The sequence below is a fragment of the Neoarius graeffei genome, chromosome 1 (assembly GCF_027579695.1).
Source record: "Neoarius graeffei isolate fNeoGra1 chromosome 1, fNeoGra1.pri, whole genome shotgun sequence".
In the NCBI taxonomy this organism is placed as follows: Eukaryota; Metazoa; Chordata; class Actinopteri; order Siluriformes; family Ariidae; genus Neoarius; species Neoarius graeffei.
The window spans coordinates 51,549,412-51,569,633 of NC_083569.1; the positions used below are offsets into that span (position 1 = coordinate 51,549,412).

A 20,222-nucleotide genomic window follows, 5' to 3' on the forward strand; every position below is an offset into this window, starting at 1 on the left:
GATTTTGGGTTTTGTTTGTTTTTTAAATCAGAAATGGCGAATATTGCTTTAGAAATTCTTAGAATAGTGGATAACAATCTAAACATTCTATACATTTATATTCCTACAGATTATATAGGACCGCAAAACATTTTAAAAAAAATTATTTTGAGTATCAAATTTCCATTTTCACTCACATGAGTCATTTCCAACTTTCATAACCTACTTATATACAGTTCTGAATACAAAGCATGTGACTGTATATCAACAGTACATGTTTATATAAAACAGCTTTTCTTCCTTGCATGTCTCCATCATCCAACAGAAACTTGTTGAGTTCCTTAAAAGTTATTATTTAAATGATCTAATATTAACCTTTAAATCTGGTGACTAAACAGCTAAGTTACTTAGTTTCTGTTCTCTGCTAATGGCCTTTGCCACACTAATGTCTGCTCACAAATACAGTGGAACTTGAAAGTTTGTGAACCCTTTAGAATTTTCTACATTTCTCCATAAATATGACCTAAAACATCATCAGATTTTCACAAAAGTCCTAAAAGTAGATAAAGAGAACCCAGTTAAACAAATGAGACAAAAATATTATACTTGGTCATTTATTTATTGAGGAAAATGACCCAATATTACATATCTGTGAGTGGCAAAAGTATGTGAACCTTTGCTTTCAGTATCTGGTGTGACCCCCTTGTGCAGCAATAACTGCAACTAAACGTTTGCGGTAACTGTTGATCAGTCCTGCACACCGGCTTGGAGGAATTTTAGCCCATTCCTCCGTACAGAACAGCTTCAACTCTGGGATGTTGGTGGGTTTCCTCACATGAACTGCTCGCTTCAGGTCCTTCCACAACATTTCGATTGGATTAAGGTCAGGACTTTGACTTGGCCATTCCAAAACATTAACTTTATTCTTCTTTAACCATTCTTTGGTAGAACGACTTGCGTGCTTAGGGTCGTTGTCTTGCTGCATGACCCACCTTCTCTTGAGATTCAGTTCATGGACAGATGTCCTGACATTTTCCTTTAGAATTCGCTGGTATAATTCAGAATTCATTGTTACAACAATGATGGCAAGCCATCCTGGCCCAGATGCAGCAAAACAGGCCCAAACCATGATACTACCACCACCATGTTTCACAGATGGGATAAGGTTCTTATGCTGGAATGCAGTGTTTTCCTTTCTCCAAACATCACGCTTCTCATTTAAGCCAAAAAGTTCTATTTTGGTCTCATCCATCCACAAAACATTTTTCCAATAGCCTTCTGGCTTGTCCACGTGATCTTTAGCAAACTGCAGACGAGCAGCAATGTTCTTTTTGGAGAGCAGTGGCTTTCTCCTTGCAACCCTGCCATGCACACCATTGTTGTTCAGTGTTCTCCTGATGGTGGACTCATGAACATTAACATTAGCCAATGTGAGATAGGCCTTCAGTTGCTTAGAAGTTACCCTGGGGTTCTTTGTGACGCCGACTATTACACGCCTTACTCTTGGAGTGATCTTTGTTGGTCGACCACTCCTGGGGAGGGTAACAATGGTCTTGAATTTCCTCCATTTGTACACAGTCTGTCTGACTGTGGATTGGTGGAGTCCAAACTCTTTAGAGATGGTTTTGTAACCTTTTCCAGCCTGATGAGCATCAACAACGCTTTTTCTGAGGTCCTCAGAAATCTCCTTTGTTTGTGCCATGATACACTTCCACAAACATGTGTTGTGAAGATCAGACTTTGATAGATCCCTGTTCTTTAAATAAAACAGGGTGCCCACTCGCACCTGCTTGTCATCCCATTGATAGAAAATACCTAACTCTAATTTCACCTTCAAATTAACTGCTAATCCTAGAGGTTCACATACTTTTGCCACTCACAGGATATGTAATATTGGATCATTTTCCTCAATAAATAAATGACCAAGTATAATATTTTTGTCTCATTTGTTTAACTGGGTTCTCTTTATCTACTTTTAGGACTTGTGTGAAAATCTGATGATGTTTTAGGTCATATTTATGCAGAAATATAGAAAATTCTAAAGGGTTCACAAACTTTCATGTAGACTTTAATATAAAAATGCTATTGAATCTGAATTGAAAAGAAATTAAAGTAGCTTATCAGTCAATGTGAGATGAACTAATACCGATTTATTCTTTATTCTTTTCCCAGAATAAAAAGACTTTATTAAAACAGAAATAATTGCTGTATGGTTTGCAAATGCGCACTTAAACATCATCATGATGAATGGTTCAGTGAGATCGCTATGCAATGTAACAGGTGTGTATAAGTATGTAGGTAACATTTTAAAAGGAAGGCAATGCTTTGAAGAAATAAAAAAAAAATAAAATAAGCACCAGGGTGAAAACAGCATGCCACTGAAGAGGTTTACAGTATCTTGAATGCGACTCCCCAGTTTGTGAAAGAACACAAACAGCTACGGAGGTTAATGCTGAATGTTAAAGACAGATGAATACATAGATGCACATAGATGAATGTATGTAAACATAAATGTATAAAATTTAAATAATTTGCACGCATTTATACTGGCTGTATCACTTTATCCCTTTTCTAAGAAAATGTCTGTGATACAGTAACGCAGTACGAGCCAGATGGAACACCATGTGTTGGGTGTTTACCATTAAAAGAGCTTTAACATGCTCAGCCAGAGTATGCCTCAAGTCCTTCTGTGCTTCTGTTCTGCTTAAGAAATACATTTCAGATTTGACAGCAGTGGATTTTGACGTTCTTGTGGAGAATATCATTTCTCACACTACCTTGTTTTCTGACAGCAAACCAAGACTTATTTCAATTGCTCTGCTTTGTCATCTTGTCCCAGAATCACTTCAACCTCAGCTGTGTTTCTTTGTTCTGTAAACATAACCAGCATTGTTATGTGACTGATACAAATGATTTCCAATTACCTTAAAAGTTTTAAGTGTACACTCAATATATTCCAATACCTTTGAGGACATTGCTGTTCTGCCATAGCTGGTTGGTGAAGAAGCGCTCTCTTACTGCCACTTGTTCATCCCAGGCCTCTCGGATGCGTTGACGCTCAGCCTCTTCCAATGACAGAGTGCCAGGATGGGTTTCCTCTATATGAGCTCTCACTCCCTCTGCACTAAAGGTGTACTGCTGTTCCCCACATACCATGCACACCAGCAGCTGGTTTACAGGATCATAATCCATGAGGTAGGTGCTTCTCCACTTGTCCTCCGACAAGGGCTCGTCTGAACAATCATCATCAGGAAGATAACATACTTCTGCTTCATCTGGAAAGAGATTTGATCACTAGAGATGAGTAAAGGCAACAGATTGTTCTCAGAATGCTTGGTCACCAAGACTGTAGCCGCTTATCCTGTTCTACAGGGTCGCAGGCAAGCTGGAGCCTATCCCAGCTGACTACGGGCGAAAGGCGGGGTACACCCTGGACAAGTCGCCAGGTCATCACAGGGCTGACACATAGACACAGACAACCATTCACACTCACATTCACACCTACGGTCAATTTAGAGTCACCAGTTAACCTAACCTGCATGTCTTTGGGGGAAACCGGAGCACCTGGAGGAAACCAGAGGTGGACAAAGTACCCAACTTCATTACTTAATAACAACACTGTTATGCTGATGACACACAGTTGTATGTTTCTGCAAAACCAGATGAGAGACACCAGCTTAATAGAATTGAGGAATGTGTAAACGACATTAGAAACTGGATGCTTATTAACTTCCTTCTGACAAGACTGAAGTACCGTACTTGTACTTAGGACCACATGCAGCTAGAAGTAAGTTTTCTGATTACACAGTAACTCTGGATTAGGGTGCATCAGTTGCCCCCTAAAAATGAAAAGTTCCTCCGATCATGATGCATTTTTGTTTTTATGTTCCTTTTGGTAAGAAAACACACTGGGTGAAATATTTTGACAAAATTCAAAAGTTTAATGGTGGCACCAGGAGCTCAAAGTTATGGAAAAAGCTGCTATTTTATGACTTTTATGACAAAATTTCGATCACTTTTCATGAAACATTATGGCACTTTATAGAGTATACCAAATATCTTAGATACACATTTTTAGTACATATTCTAAATATATTATCAAGCACAGTCTGAGTTTTAGCTGTTCATTGAATCATTATTCAACTACTTTTAAACAATACAAATGTATTATGAATCACATTAACGCTTCTCAATCCCTTGCAAAGGTTCTTAACATGATCTCTGGGTCACAAGAAATCAATAAATGGAGTCCAACATTGTGATTCAAACCTTACGCGAAAACATAAAATAAGCGTTTTTTTGGCAGAAAAATGAACCTCATGGTGCCACCATTAGACTTTTGAATATGGTCAAAACATTTTACAGGATGTCTTTATTGGTGAAAAGGAACACCCAAACAAAAATGCATCAGATTTTATGAAAGTGAGGGCAACTGATGCACCCTACTCTGGATAGCCTTTCTGTTTTTTGACGTGCAGCAGTAAAAGACCTCGGAGTGATTATTGACCCCAGTCTTTCATTCGAAACACATTGATAACATCACCCGGATAGCTTTCTTTCATCTCAGAAATATTGTTAAGATAAGAAATTTAATGTCACTACATGACGCGGAAAAACTAGTTCATGCTTTCGTTACCTCCAGGTTGGATTACTGTAATGCCTTACTGTCTGGATATTCCAATAAGTGCATAAACAAGCTCCAGTTAGTTCAAAATGCAGCAGCAAGAGTCCTTACTAGAACTAGAAAATATCTCCACATCACCCCCGTCTTATCCACACTGCATTGGCTCCCAATCAAATTTCGTATTGATTATAAAATACTACTATTGACCCTTAAAGCACTGAATGGTCTCGCACCACAGTACCTGAGTGAACTTCTGGTCCTTTATGACCGCCAAGCCTACTTGGATCAAAAGGTGCAGGCTATCTGCTGGTACCTCATATAGTGAAGGCTACATCAGGGGGCGGAGCCTTTTCTTACAAAGCCCCACAGTTATGGAACAGCCTTCCAAGTAGTGTTCGGGAATCAGACACAGTCTCAGTGTTTAAGTCTAGGCTAAAAACATATCTGTTTAGTCAAGCCTTGTGTTAATGGTGTTTATGAGGTAAAGGTGTAGATCTGGAGGGTCCTCAGACATAGAGTGTTTTGGTAAACTGGGATATATGGATGCTGTCAGTCCCCACTCGCTTGCTCACTCGAGTTTGTTGACGGTGTAGTGGCTGCTGCTTTATGTCCCGGGGCTCCCTCATGCCTGTTACACCTTCTGGCTCTCCCCTTTTACCAGGGATGAGAGTGGGTGGTCACCAAAAAAGCAGAAAACAAGATGGCACCTGAAGCCGGGGGTCTGGGAGGGATACCCCCCAGGAAAATTTTGAAAAATAAGGCCTTACAAACCACTTTTCCTGCAATCTGAGCTGTAGTAGATCAAAAATCTGTTGTCTTTTTTATATATTTACATGAAAATATGTTTCAAATCAATAGGAGTATTGTTTGAATTCAAAATAAAATCACATTCTACATTCAAGGGTATGGTTATAATTCATGATCAACAAAAATGACAAACTAAATTCACCTTAAACGCAAGTTTTATTAATTATCAAAATGTTCATGTATTAAATAAAATTTCTTAGGGAGAAAAGGTCAGTCACCCTATGTCCTCATTAGTTGCATATGATTTCAAAAAGTCTTTTGAAATATTTAAGTTTTCAAAACTGTCAGCATTAATTCAGATTTACTGACCATCATATACATGTTCAATGTATTAAATCAAATGAATGCTAAGTTTATGGGATAATGTCTATGTACACTTTATACAATTATTTATAGTTCAGTCACTTCTCATTTTCATTTAATCATTTCGACGACTTCTTCAGCTTTTTGGCCAAAGACAGTCCTCTCTCTGTTTTTTATACCAGCATCGATTTCACGTACCTTCGCTTCGTCTCGCTTGTCAATTGTATTCGGCATTTTGAGTAAAAAAGCCGATACGAAAGAGAAACGTATTTTTGAAGTGCAGCGACGATGAACATGTGCAAGTTTCGATAAAATAGAACAGATGCGGGTACTTTTGTAAGAACTGTTATAATTGGCTTTTGTTCTCTCCCACACTCTTGTAAGAACTGTTATGATTGGCTAGCATGCTCTCGCCAGCGATGTTTTGGCCAAAAAGATAACACGTATTCTACCGCGAGACTAAAGATGGCGAAAATGTAAACATGTAACATCGTCGTACGCTTGAGTATCACGAAGGAACATACCCCAACCCCCCTCAATGAAAAAAACATCTCAACGGATTTGGCATAATATCGATTTTCGCTCAGAAAAAGCGGAAATCCGCCGAAAAGCGGAAAACTCTCATCCCTGTTTTAGTTATGCTGTCATAGTTAGTTGCCGGTGTCCCTGATTGTACTCAGTGCAATATGTATACTGTTCCTACTTATTCAGGTGACATTGGGCATACCTAACAACCTGTGTTTTCTCTTCTTCTCTTGATAGAAATGTAGTGAAGTGAAAAGTATGATATTTGTCTTTCAAATGTAGTGAAGTTAAAGTCATAAGTTGCCAAAAAAATTAACTCAAGTACAGAAACTCAAAGTGTACTTTAGTACAGTACTCAAGTAAATGTACTTCATTACTGTCCACCTCTGGAGGAAACCCACGCAGACACGGGGAGAGCATGCAAACTCCACAAAGAAAGGCCCTCATCGGCCACTGGGCTCGAACCCAGGACCTTCTTGCTGTGAGGTGACAGTGCTAACCACGACACCACCGTGCCGCCCCCTCACCAAGACTGACCAAATCTAATTAGTTTCAGTAAGTTTTTATCAAAATTGACTTCATAAAAAACTGTTTGCAAGTTAATGGTAGGCAGATTAGACTGGTAGTAGTTTATTTGACTATGAAAAGGTTTTCAGAGCACTACATGTTTTCATTTTAAAACATCCGTGAACAATAAAAGGGGAAGCATGGTCCTAACAAAATATGTTTTTCTTTACAAAAACCTTTTAAGTTAAGAAATACTATACCTTTAACTGATGTAGTCTGACACGCTTCAGGCATGTAGTCCAGTCTCTCTGGTGGTATGCTGTAAAGCAAAAAAAAAAAAAAGCTGAATCGTACACCAAACCTGCATCATCACATTATATGACACTTAATATACAGTCCCCTTAGAAAGTAATGGAACGTTACGAATTGTTTTTGCTATACGCTGAAGGCATTTATTTGAGAACAAAAGACAAATGAGATGATAGATCATAATTTAATCAGCTTTCATTTCCTGCTATTAACATCATATGTGTTAAACAGCTTAGAGCATGGCACTGTTTGAACCCACCCATCTTTCAAGTGATCATTAACATTGGACCGTGAATAAAAAGTGGTTCTTTTTGCCCAGGTTTGCCCTGTTACATTGATTGTTTCAACAATTAAAAACTGTGAATGTCTACTCTTAGTTTGAGCCTGGGGTTTCACCTGTGAAGACTGCATTTATTGTTAAAAAAGGATAAACCAACATGAAGACCAGAAAGCTGTCTATGGGAGAAAAGCAAGCCATTTTAAAAGTTGAGACGGGAGGGGAAATCGAGCAGAGCCATCACACAAGCATTGTGCATAGCCAGTGGAACAATTTGGTATGTCCTGAAAAAGAAGACAACCACAGGCATACGAAGAACCAGACATCAACCAGATCGACCAAGGGTAAACAACAGCAGGTGATGACACACTGCGAGAGCTGTGAAGAACGAGATAGAACTCGACGCCAATGGTGTCGATGGGGATGCCTCCGCCCGGTAGACTACACGCCTTATTAAGTTGTGATTTGGGGATGGACATTTGACCTCACGGTAATCTTGACCTGGTGAAATTACTTATATCAGCCTTGGAGATATTGTGTTCACAAGGTTTTCGGACAGACATTTGACCTCATAGTGACCTTGACCTTAGACCTTTTGACCTCAAAATCTAATCAGTTCATGTTTGTCCCAAAGCGCACAAATGGTGAAAGTTTGGTGAAATTCCTTTCATCAGCCTTTGAGATATCGCGTTCACAAGGTTTCGGGATGGCCGCACGGACGGACAACCTGAAAACATAATGCCTCCTTCACCTTACAGTGGCGGAGGCGTAAAAACATTTAGGAGCAGAAATATAGAGGCCATACCACAAGATACAACCCACTTGTCAGCAGTAAAAATCAAAAGGCCAGAGTGAAATACAAAAAAAAAAAAAAAAAAAGAAATAGAGCTGAGCCACAAAAATTCTGGAACCAAGATTAATTGCAACCAAATTGAGGAAAAAGAAAGGCTCTGTTTATGATCCAAAACACAACACGAAATCAGTCAAGCATGGTGGAGGTAACTCATGGTGATGCAACTCAAGATGGTAGCAGCAGAATGAATTCAGAAACCTTCTGTTGATGGGTCATTCCATATCAAATTAATCAAATTTTTTTAACTTTCACATTCAAAAATTGTAATTTTCTTTCAACTTTTTTGGATGAAGGGGACATGTATCCTGAGCCCAACTGCCAAGTTTTAAAGCTGAAATATTACTATTACTCAAGTCAAGTTTGTTTGTATAGTGCTTTTAACAATAGATGCTGTCACAAAGCAGCTTTACAGAATTTGAATGATTTAAAACATGAGCTAATTTTATCCCTAATCTATCCCCAATGAGCAAGCCTGTGGCGACGGTGGCAAGGAAAAACTCCCTCAGACGACATGAGGAAGAAACCTCGAGAGGAACCAGACTCAAAAGGGAACCCATCCTCATTTGGGCAACAACAGACAGCATGACTATAACATTAACAGTTTTAACATGAAGACAGTTTCGTTGATGTTATAAACTCTTCATTGATGGAAACTTGAGTGCAAAACTGTTCATGACAACTGCAGTCCTAAAGTTAGCAAGTCAACTGTAGTCCTCAGCCATAAAAGCATTACTGTAAGTGTCCAGAGCGTCTTCCAAGTGTGACTTTCAACTGTCCATATGGGGCCGCTCTTTAAAGGGATAGTTCGGGATTTTTGACATGAATCTGTATGGCATCCCCATCGATAGTGTCGTGCAAACACACTGACCTTACCCCTGACAGCATCCTGTGAGTCCAGTTCTTGTCCAGTTTTGGTCCAGACGAAAGTAGTCCGGCAAGTTTGTTGGGGTCACGAAAGTAAAACGTTTTTCGTCTCAAAACAGTATGTGTTCAAAAGAGTGATATATTTGCATCACAAAACCATTGTCAAATAAAAAGTCAGACCTCGAAATCGCTTGGTGCTATTTTCTCTCCCTTCTTATCACTGCGCGCTGCCGGCTTCATCCAGCTGCGGCTCCAGCTTCAAGGATAAGCTGGAGCCGCATAAGTAGGAGTCCCGGCGGGTGGTTTGTGTTCGATTCGTTTATATCCCGACCTTGTCAGCTGTCAGATGTATGTTCATGGACCCGGTAAGCTGGTAAATAATATTTATTTATTTTTTTCTTTACCAAATTCTAACAGAAAACGAGAGCGCCCGAAAGGGAAAACCGAGCCGAGCCGCCTCACGGCTGTAATGCAAATTGCTTTCCTCCTCAGTATACAAGTGCGCTTCCATGGCAGGGAAAAAGAAACTACCACTGCTGCCTATGTAGTGCCCTATTTATACAAATAGGAGTCATTCAGGATTCAGCCATGACACGGAGCAAAAACATGGCTGAATCCTGAATGACTCCTATTTGTATAAATAGGGCACTACATAGGCAGCAGTGGTAGTTTCTTTTTCCCTGCCATGGAAGCGCACTTGTATACTGAGGAGGAAAGCAATTTGCATTACAGCCGTGAGGCGGCTCGGCTCGGTTTTCCCTTTCGGGCGCTCTCGTTTTCTGTTAGAATTTGGTAAAGAAAAAAATAAATAAATATTATTTACCAGCTTACCGGGTCCATGAACATAAATCTGACAGCTGACAAGGTCGGGATATAAACGAATCGAATACAAACCACCCGCCGGGACTCCTACTTATGCGGCTCCAGCTTATCCTTGAAGCTGGAGCCGCAGCTGGATGAAGCCGGCAGCGCGCAGTGATGATAAGGGAGAGAAAATAGCACCAAGCGATTTCGAGGTCTGACTTTTTATTTGACAACGGTTTTGTGATGCAAATATATCACTCTTTTGAACACATACTGTTTTGAGACGAAAAACGTTTTACTTTCGTGACCCCAACAAACTTGCCGGACTACTTTCGTCTGGACCAAAACTGGACAAGAACTGGACTCACAGGATGCTGTCAGGGGTAAGTCAGTGTGTTTGCATGACACTATCGATGGGGATGCCATACAGATTCATGTCAAAAATCCTGAAATATCCCTTTAAAACCAGTAGTTTATCTATTAGTAGAGATAAACTACTGGTTTGGGTCAGGGGGTCAATTTTAAGAAATCAAACATATTTCTGGAGCCATTTGGAGGACTCTGTATGCTCACTTATAGACTATTCAGGTGAACTATTTTTTTTCCCCTCTAGCCCTATAGTACATACACTTCTGAAATATATAGTTTGAACTTTCTTTACTGTCACCACCATTCAACTATTTAGGTCAGAAATTAGGGCGGCACAGTGGTGTAGTGGTTAGCGCTGTCGCCTCACAGCAAGAAGGTCCTGGGTTCGAGCCCTGTGGCCGGCGAGGGCCTTTCTGTGTGGAGTTTGCATGTTCTCCCCGTGTCCGCGTGGGTTTCCTCCGGGTGCTCCGGTTTCCCCCACAGTCCAAAGACATGCAGGTTAGGTTAACTGGTGACTCTAAATTGACCGTAGGTGTGAATGGTTGTCTGTGTCTATGTGCCATTTGGAGGACTCTGTATGCTCACTTATAGACTATTCAGGTGTGAAAAAGCGGAAATCCGCGGAAAACTCTCGTCCCTGCTAGATGTAAACATCCGGAAATGAAAGGTGAATTTCTGATCGACTGCCTCATTCATCTTTTGACCTCAAACCCAAATGTCTTCAGTGCATAACAAACAATAGAATTGGCCTGTCCCTCTCCATTCCAATACTTTCTGAGGCGACTATATGAAGCCACTTCCATCTTGCACTGGTTTGCCAAGCAGTTCCACTTTTTTTTTTTTTATGTGGACAAAGATTAAATTGATTAGTAAGCCCACTAGGCAAGTCAAAGCTTCCATGCTTGCCCAATTCACTTGGCTAAAAAGCAGCAACTAACAGTTAACCTAGATGATTTATCCAATCCTGATGTCTTTCAGTACACAATCTGTATTTTATCAGTGTATCTGATTGTCCCCCTCCTTCTCTATGGACCAGGACAGTTGCCTGAACTCTGCTGCAGCAACTGAGAGAACAGCTTGAAAATAAATATTTTTTCACCATGGTTACTCTCAGCTTCTTCTTTTCATAGTTTGTTTCCACTTACCAACACAACCCACATCCACCCACTCAAAAACATGGTAGACGTCAACAGGGAAGTCTGACTTGCTTCACTTGAATTGGCAGCTGAAGAGAAGACTAAACTTCCCTCTTCATTTCTACTCGATTTTTCTGGACATGCTTTACACATGCAGTTGTTCAATAACATCTACAGTGAGTAATCTGACAATGATGTGCCGATTTTTGGGCGCAGATTTAGCACCAAGTCACGGAGAACCGCCAGTTCTGGACAGATTCACACTGACTCCAAAGTTTTATCATTTTTATCCAATAATATTTTAACTGTAATTAGAAGTAGTTCCTTTTTCACTAGTTCCTTATACCTTCGTGAATTAGTCAGTTAAATTCTCCAAGCGTAGATTTCTGCCCTGAATCACCGTAAACAACCTCTACATATTTACCTACCTTTGAACTACATGTGTAATGTTGTTTGCCCAGCTTTGTCTCGACTGGTTGAGCGTTGTCTGGTGGCTGAGCTCTCTTTCCCGTGCTGCCTTCCGAGCTCGCTGCTCCTGCTTCTTTATTCTCCAGTGCATCCTCTTTCTTTGAATAATGTCATCAGGATCTAGTTCTTGATTTGCAGTTATCTTTAATTGGCCTTGATTACTTCTTAACTTGGTCATTGAGGACCCTCTAGTCTGTATTCGAGGATCTGGCAGCTTCACATGATTCATTGGCATGGAGGTCACAGTACCTGGTCTGATGGCTGAAGTAGGAACATTTCCCTGAACCTGTAGCTGCCATTTATTCACCTGAAATACCTCTGAAAATTTAGTCTTACCCTTCTGTCCTTCAAACAAAAGCTGCCTCGCCTCATTTGATGGCTGTTGGTTAGATGACGCAGTGGGACTTAACACATGCCGAGTGGGACGTGACGTGACGTTGGGTAAAATAACAGGATTGTTGAGGTCTGTACGATTCATCTTCTGAGCCACAGGCAGGTGAATGACTTGAGAGGGGCCACATTTCCTCTGTATTGGATGAATGGTGGTAAAAAAAAAAAAAAAGATCTTGATATTCAATTTATTTACATTCATAGCAAAAGTAATCTCTCCATAATGCACGTAACTGAAGTAAGATAAATACCTGAGGAGGATGGAGAGCAGCTTTTCCTCTCTCCATCTCTTTGGCCTTCCTTGCTCTCTGTTGCCTTTTCATTACTCGCCAGTATTCTCGCTTTCTCTGGAGCTCACTGTTCTCATTCAGCTGCTGACCTCCACGGCTCCAAGAAGCAAAGTTCCGCTGGGGTCCTGACGTTTTGCCACTTTGTACTGAGTTGCCCCTGTGTAAGGGGGTCACACATACAGCCGCAGGCAGGTCACATCTTTCATCTCCTGGATCTTTACTCAAGCAAGTAGAAGGGCAAGGAAGTTGAAGTGAGGAGTCTCGGCATGAAAGGACAGTACTATCAGAAGAAAAGTCATGTGCCTGCAGGGGAGAATGGCAAGGAGATGGACTCTGTTTGACCACTACAGCAGAGTAAGTGTCTACAGAGATTTCCTGAGGTGTTGTAAGGTCAGGCTTTCTATCTGTTTCTTTCTCCTCCAGAAGAAAGGGTTTATCTTCAGTTTTACAAGGCAAAAGCTCAACTTTATCTCTACAAGAGCTATTACTGTCACCCACCGAGCTAAGAGATTCTTCCAGGAGCTTTTTCATAGATGCCACCACCAAGAGAGTAGTGGACTGGCTGTCACTATTTGAACAAGGCTCTGCCTCAGAACTGTTCTCAGGACAGGAAGGCGCAGGTTTTGTTTCTTTAATATTCATAGCCTGACTTTGTTCTGTGAGGGAACATACCATGGCTATTGAAGGATAAACAGGTTCTTGTTTTGTGGTTTCACACGGGGTCGAGACCAAACCCGGGGTATCAGCAGAACAGGGATCACTGCTCTTCAACTCCCTCTTATAAGGTGTCCTGTTCTCCGCAATCAACTCTTCAGTCTGGGTGGCTTGTGTTGAGCTTGTAAGAATCGTAGCATCTTCTGTACGACCGGATAGTTTTGACCCAGCCACAGACTCAAACGCAGCAACATTCTGACCAGTTGACCTTCGAGTTCTTTGCTGATTTACTGATACATTTGTGTTATTTGGAATGCTATGTAGAACAGGTCTGGCTCTAATCCTAATTAAATTTTGTGACACAGGTGGACCAGATGACTCTGATGATTTCACAGCTGATAAACTGCAGCTTATGGCAGGTGGACCTTTCTCAGCTGTAGTCTGTGAGATGGTAACAGTTACCGTGCCATCCTCTTTGATAAAGCTATTAATCGGATTAAAGGTGTTGTGTGTGTTTTTGTTTGTTTGTGGCATTTTCTGGAGGCCTGTTGGTGTCTTTCGCATTTGCTCCATTTTGAGCTGGTAGCGCTTTGCACGCCAGTTAAACGCATCCCGGTCCTTCAAGCGGCCTTTCAACGCCAAAGAACGCTTTGCTCTTTGCTCCCGCTTTTTGATACGCCAGTACTCCCTTTGCTTGGCAAGTCGCTCCTCGGCTGTCTCGTTCCCTTGTAGTAAACCACGGCGCCTTTGAATTCGGACAAACTTCTGTTGTGGCATTTTGGATTGTCCGATTGCTTGGGTGGATCTTAAAGGCTGTACAGAAACCCCTGAGGATATGGCCATATGATTTTGTTTTGAATCCTGAAACCGATTTGTGCTATAAACTGAAACAGACGAGAGGCTTTTGCCTAGTAACCTTTGCCTTTCAGCTAGTTTTAAAACCACGGATTGTGGTTTATAGTGTCTTTGGGGTGATAATTTATCTCGTTCCACTTTGACTCCATAATGTAATGGTTTTCCAGCACTCAGTCTTGAGTCAACAGACATCACAGAGTTGCACTGCTTTGCTCCTCTCAAAGCCATTGTGTTCACAGCGGATAATGAATGTGCTGGGGCAGCACAGGAAACCTTCTCTGTTTCCTGTTGTCCTTTTTCAAAAATTTGCAACTTCTCTCGAGCCATCCTCAGCTTCTCAGCACGTTTTGCCCTTTGCTCTCTTTTTTTGATACGCCAATTCTCCCTACGCTTCGCAGCCTTCTCCTCTTCGGTCATGGCCACTTCTGTGGTTTTGCACACGACCATGCTGCACACGGGAACATTAGCACCAACATTTCTATTTGGGCCATTTCTTGGTACAATGTGCTGGTCTTTATCAAACTTACATTCTACGAAGGCCAAGGACTTGGGCGTTACACAGCATTTCATTTGAGGGACTTGTTTGGTGCACTTCGGTGCTAACTGACATGTAGTACTTGGTGTAGAAATGCTTGAGATGTTGTGGTTAAAGGCTGATGATCTGTTTGGTGTCTGTCGAGGTGCGATGCTGTTTGGGTGTGACTTTATGCATGCTGCAGGCACAGGTAAGCCCTTAGTGAATGGTGCCCCACTAAGTTTGACCACAGAAGCATCCTTATTTGATTCTTCAGTGGTCAAGCTTTTCGTCTCTTTTTTACAAATCACCATACCCTTGGTCTGAGTTTGTGCAACACTTGTTTGGTATGAACCATCACTATTAAGCAAAGTAGGACTAAATTCACAACGTGACCCATGTCCATCTGTATACACAGGTTTACAGACTCCTGTGTTTGAAGCTTTAACCTTCTTCTTAGTCTTGGACAGCCTTGCTCTCTGCTCCCTTTTCTTAGTCCTCCAGTATTCCCGTTTAGAGGCCAGAGTGACTTCATCGAATTCCGACACAGGCCGGTATCGATGCCTCGTCAAGGTCGTTGTCTTAGACATACCTACTGTTTGCTCCCTCCTCCCTCACCACACTTTAATGATGTGCATATCAAATCCTACAAAGAAGGTGTCCCTCGTCAAGACAGATGCTTTCTCGACAACAACAGCGTCACATTATATTTTATTCGTGGTTGTCTTCCTCCCCGTGTCTACTTAAAATTAGGTTCACAGAAAATGACAGCAGCATAGCTCCAATTCTTCCAAAAGGACCATCCAAGGGGAAAACCTGCAACCAACCAAACAAAAATCAGTTGGGTTTTTTTTGCAGAACTTGTAATGAGTATATTCATCATTCAGACAAGTGACCGTACTTGCTCTGTTGTAAAGAGTGCAAAAAAAATGTAAAGGTTATAAAAATTACACCATTTTAGTAACTTTAAAATCCAACAAAAGCCAAGACAGACTGAAGAACATACAGTGTACTACTACAAGTCTCTGTCTCACTTTCCAGTCTGTGCCTCTGGCTTCATTTACTGACACGTACCTTAGATTACATCTGCAACATGGAACAACGTTAGATTAAATCTAAATATCTGGCCACTTACTAAACTGAAATTGATTAGTACTATAGCCTACGTGTTGTATGAAAATGTATGGATTAAGAATCCTTTGAGAAATCCTGCAGACAAGCATTGTAGTTACTGTAATTTGTGCTCACATTGTCTATATAACAGCAATTTAAGAGCAGTATTTGCTTTTTTTTGGGGGGGGGATTCTAGTGATTTATTTTAGGCATAATTACAGTACTATGCAAAAGTCTTAGGCTACGTTCACACTGCAGGCTGAAGTGACTCAAATCCGATCTTTTCGCCCATATGTGACCTGTATCTGATCTTTTATTGACAATATGAACGACACAGATCCGATTTTTTCAAATCCGACCCAGGCCGTTTGGATATGTGGTCCTAATTCCAATCCCTATCCGCTCTTTTCATATGCGACTTCAGTCTGAACCGCCAGGTCCCATTCATCCGACTTACACGTCATCAACAAGCCACAAACGTCACTATTCTGCGCTGAAGTAGGCGGCAAGTCTCTCAAAAAAAGTTACAACAACATGGCACATAATCATGGGCGCAGATAGAGGGGGGGACTCGTCCCACCCAGATTTAAATTCACCTCGTTCAGTCCCCCCCACTTATAGGGAGGAAAAAACGTCTATGCTGTCTTTCTTTGCATAAGGCAAACCTCACGGAAAAATCAAAAGACTAATTACCATTCAGTTTATTGAGGTGCACAGCAGTGTATACATAGTTGCAACAACTCACATAAAACAAAGACTGATATTCGGTTGGTTGAGCTGCGCAGACTGCACAGGTTGCGAGCTCGAGCTTGGTTGCTATGGTTACTAACAACAAGTTTGACAGGCATATCGGGGTTGGGGTTGGTTTGCTGGCAGCTTTGTCCCCCCCCAGTTTTTGTCCCTCCCAGTTCAAAAAACGTATCTGCGCCCCTGCGCATGACATCAATGCGAGGGACGCTTCGGGCTGTGAAGGTTCTGAATCTTCTCAATGGAAGGACGCAGAGGTTAGGGAGCTGATTTCCATTTGGGGGGATACAGCTATTTAAGCTAGATTGGATGGGTCATACCGCAACCGGGCGGTTTTACTTCCGTAAACACTGGCCATGCTCACTGCGTGTGACGTCGTCGTATCCTGCAATGCGCATGCGGAACACTTTTAGGTCGCTTTTCGTTCATACTGAGGATCACATACAAGTCGCATATATTTGTTAATGTGAACAACCTCACAAATTCGGATTTCACAAAAAAATCGGAATTGAGCATTAAGCCTTGCAGTGTGAACGTAGCGCTAGGCACCCTATTTTTTGTGCAAACTCTGAAATTTTTTATTTGATAACTTCTACATTATCGAGTTAGTACAAAAACATTTCAGATTTCCATACGTTAGTTTTCCAGCATACAATTAAATGTTACAGAAAAATGCTTGTATGTTAGGAAAGATAGCAGCATATTATGCAAGATATCACTTTTCAGACGAAAACCACAATGAAGGCGGCTGGGGTTTGGTGCAAAATGAAGAAGCGAGTGTGACAAAGTGTCCAGAAGAACTGTGGCTGCTTCTGCAAGATGCTCAGTAAAACCTACAGCTAATTTCCTTATAAAACTGCACTCACGGTACCTATTGAGACACACACAAACAATAGTGTGTATATAATATACATACACACTTTTTTTAAGCAAAGGGTCATCACACCACTTATTGACTTTGTTTCATTTATTACAGTTTAATGCTCTTTTTATTAGTATTTTTAATGGAGAAACAATTAATTTCATGATTTCTGAAGGCATCTTTCCTCCCCAGCATTTCTTTGCATGTGCCTAAGACATGGTTGAAAGAAACGAAAAAGAATGGAAAGAGAAAGAAAGGGAAATAAATTAAAATACAGAAAGAAAGACAAGTAGATGGGGAGGAACAAAAATAAATGTAGCTCGATTGAACCTGAATGAAAGTACTGTAAGAACCACAACAACGTTATTCATCACACGTACACTTGTGAAATTCCTCTCTGCATTTAACCCATCTGAAGCACTGAACACACGCATGCATGCACACACACCTACCCAGAGCAGTGGGCAGCCATGCTAACAGCACCCAGGGAGCAGTTAGGTGTTCGGTACCTTGCTCAAGAGCGCCTCAGCCTAAGGCTGCCCCATGTTAACTTAACCTGCATGTCTTTGGACTGTAAGGGAAACCCACACAGATATGGGAAGAACATGCAAACTCTGCACAGAAAGGCCCTTGCCGGCTGCTGGGCTCGAACCCAGAACCTTCTTGCTGTGAGGCGACAGTGCTAACCACTACACCACCGTGTTGCCCGTATCTTCATAATAAATACATGTACAGGTGCACAACCCTTTACTGCTTTTGGTAAGGCTATATCCAAATCTGCATATCCATCCATCCATTATCTGTAGCCGCTTATCCTGTCCTACAGGGTCACGGGCAAGCTGGAGCCTATCCCAGCTGACTATGGGTGAGAGGCGGGGTACACCCTGGACAAGTCGCCAGATCATCGCAGGGCTGAAACACAGAGACAAACAACCATTCACACCTACAGTCAATTTAGAGCCACCAACTAACCTAACCTGCATGTCTTTGGACTGTGGAGGAAACCCACACAGACACGGAGAGAACATGCAAACTCCACACAAAAAGGCCCTCATCAGCTGCTGGGCTCGAACCCAGAACCTTCTTGCTGTGAGGCGACAGTGCTAACCACTACACCACCGTATCTTCATAATAAATACATGCACAGGTGCACAACCCTTTAAGGCTATATCCACATCTGCACATCATCGTTTGAATGTTATAGTCAAGTTTATAACTCACTTGCCTACTTATGAGTGTTGGCTGAAAGAGAAAGAAAGAAAAAGGGAAATACACTACCGTTCAAAAGTTTGGGGTCACTTTGAAATGTCCTTATTTTTGAAAGAAAAGCACTGTTCTTTTCAATGAAGATCACTTTAAACTAATCAGAAATGCACTCTATACATTGCTAATGTGGTAAATGACTATTCTAGCTGCAAATGTGTGGTTTTTGGTGCAATATCTCCATAGGTGTATAGAGGCCCATTTCCAGCAACTCTCACTCCAGTGTTCTAATGGTACAATGTGTTTGCTCATTGCCTCAGAAGGCTAATGGAGGATTAGAAAACCCTTGTACAATCATGTTAGCACAGCTGAAAACAGTTGAGCTCTTTAGAGAAGCTATAAAACTGACCTTCCTTTGAGCAGATTGAGTTTCTGGAGCATCACATTTGTGGGGTCGATTAAATGCTCAAAATGGCCAGAAAAATGTCTCGACTATATTTTCTATTCATTTTACAACTTATGGTGGTAAATAAAAGTGTGACTTTTCATGGAAAACACAAAATTGTCTGGGTGACCCCAAACTTTTGAACGGTAGTATATATTAAAATAAACAAAGAAAGAAAGAAAGAAAAGTAAGTAGGTGTAGGAAGGGGGGAAGTGGAAAACAAAAATAAATGCATGCACAGAGGATGTTCAACACACACTATCACTTTAAATCACACTGATCTCTCAGGGGGTCAGTCATTTGTTTTGACTCGGCTCTCTTTCATTCTTTCTGTATTATTAGTCTACACGAAATGTGCTTTGTCTGGAGAAATGACTTGAAAAGGCCGCCGTGAAAATAACAATAACCGGTGTGTGTGTGTACCCTAAGAGCCCCGGTGTTATTTACTCCTGCTCCTCCTCTTGTCCTCGGTGTATGGCGCCTCCCTCACACTCTCTCTCTCTCTCTCTCTTTTCACTGCCGCCTCTGAAGTAAAATCTGGCTGCGATAGAAAACGATCATTAAATAAACCATGCAGGTGTATTACCTATCGGTCAGGCTTAACTTTCCTACAGTGTTTCCAGGCGAACAGTGAGGTTCACTTCCCGGATCAGCCTTCCCTTTCTCTCCCACTGCTGCCATGTAACGCAAAGTACCAGGATGTGAAAGAGAACTCGAGCTCTACTGCGGCTGCGCGTGCAACACGGAAATGTAAAGCTCTCTTAAAGCGACAGTACACTCTACAGCCAAGACGGTGGTGTAGTGGTTAGCGCTGTCGCCTCACAGCAAGAAGGTTCTGGGTTCGAGCCCCGTGTCCGGCGAGGGCCTTTCTGTGTGGAGTTTGCATGTTCTCCCCGTGTCTGCGTGGGTTTCCTCCGGGTGCTCCGGTTTCCGCCACAGTCCAAAGACATGCAGGTTAGGTTAACTGGTGACTCTAAATTGACCGTAGGTGTGAATGGTTGTCTGTGTCTATTGGCCCTTTTTCAGCTCACTTCAGCCCGACACGGCTCGCATTTCGACTACCTCAGAGCAGCGTGACTCAGCTCACTTCAGCCCTACTCAGCACCCAAAACTCGCCGAGCCGAGTGGGGCTAGGGGCATGAGGAGACACTCCCCTGTGCACTGATTGGTGAGGAGGAGAGTCCTCACATGCCCACACATGCCCCGCGAGCACGCTGGGATCTGTAAACCAAGAAGAATTATGAGAATTTCTGAAGCCTTATGCGCCTCGCCTCATCTATACGCTCTTCCCAGTATCTGTTGGCGTTGTCGGTGACAACAAGCC

General features: G+C 41.8%; 1 protein-coding gene across 2 annotated transcripts in view; it reads right to left on the reverse strand.

The window, feature by feature from the left end:
- Nucleotides 1–2,429: 2,429 nt before the first annotated feature.
- The window catches only part of si:dkey-28a3.2 (uncharacterized), a 36,278-nt gene continuing 18,485 nt past the window's right edge, over nucleotides 2,430–20,222 (reverse strand). Inside the window, exons 1-6 of one of the 2 annotated variants that reach the window (XM_060933920.1) lie at nucleotides 19,485–19,605; nucleotides 12,467–15,344; nucleotides 11,786–12,351; nucleotides 7,006–7,064; nucleotides 2,943–3,254; nucleotides 2,430–2,850 (exon numbers count right to left, since the gene is read on the reverse strand). In XM_060933920.1, the coding sequence (XP_060789903.1) occupies nucleotides 2,783–2,850; nucleotides 2,943–3,254; nucleotides 7,006–7,064; nucleotides 11,786–12,351; nucleotides 12,467–15,118 (3,657 nt within the window). In that variant the 5' untranslated portion in view covers nucleotides 15,119–15,344; nucleotides 19,485–19,605 and the 3' untranslated portion in view covers nucleotides 2,430–2,782. Of the gene's footprint in view, nucleotides 2,851–2,942; nucleotides 3,255–7,005; nucleotides 7,065–11,785; nucleotides 12,352–12,466; nucleotides 15,345–19,484; nucleotides 19,606–20,222 lie in introns of those variants that run through there. The other variant, XM_060933928.1, reaches the window with a different exon arrangement.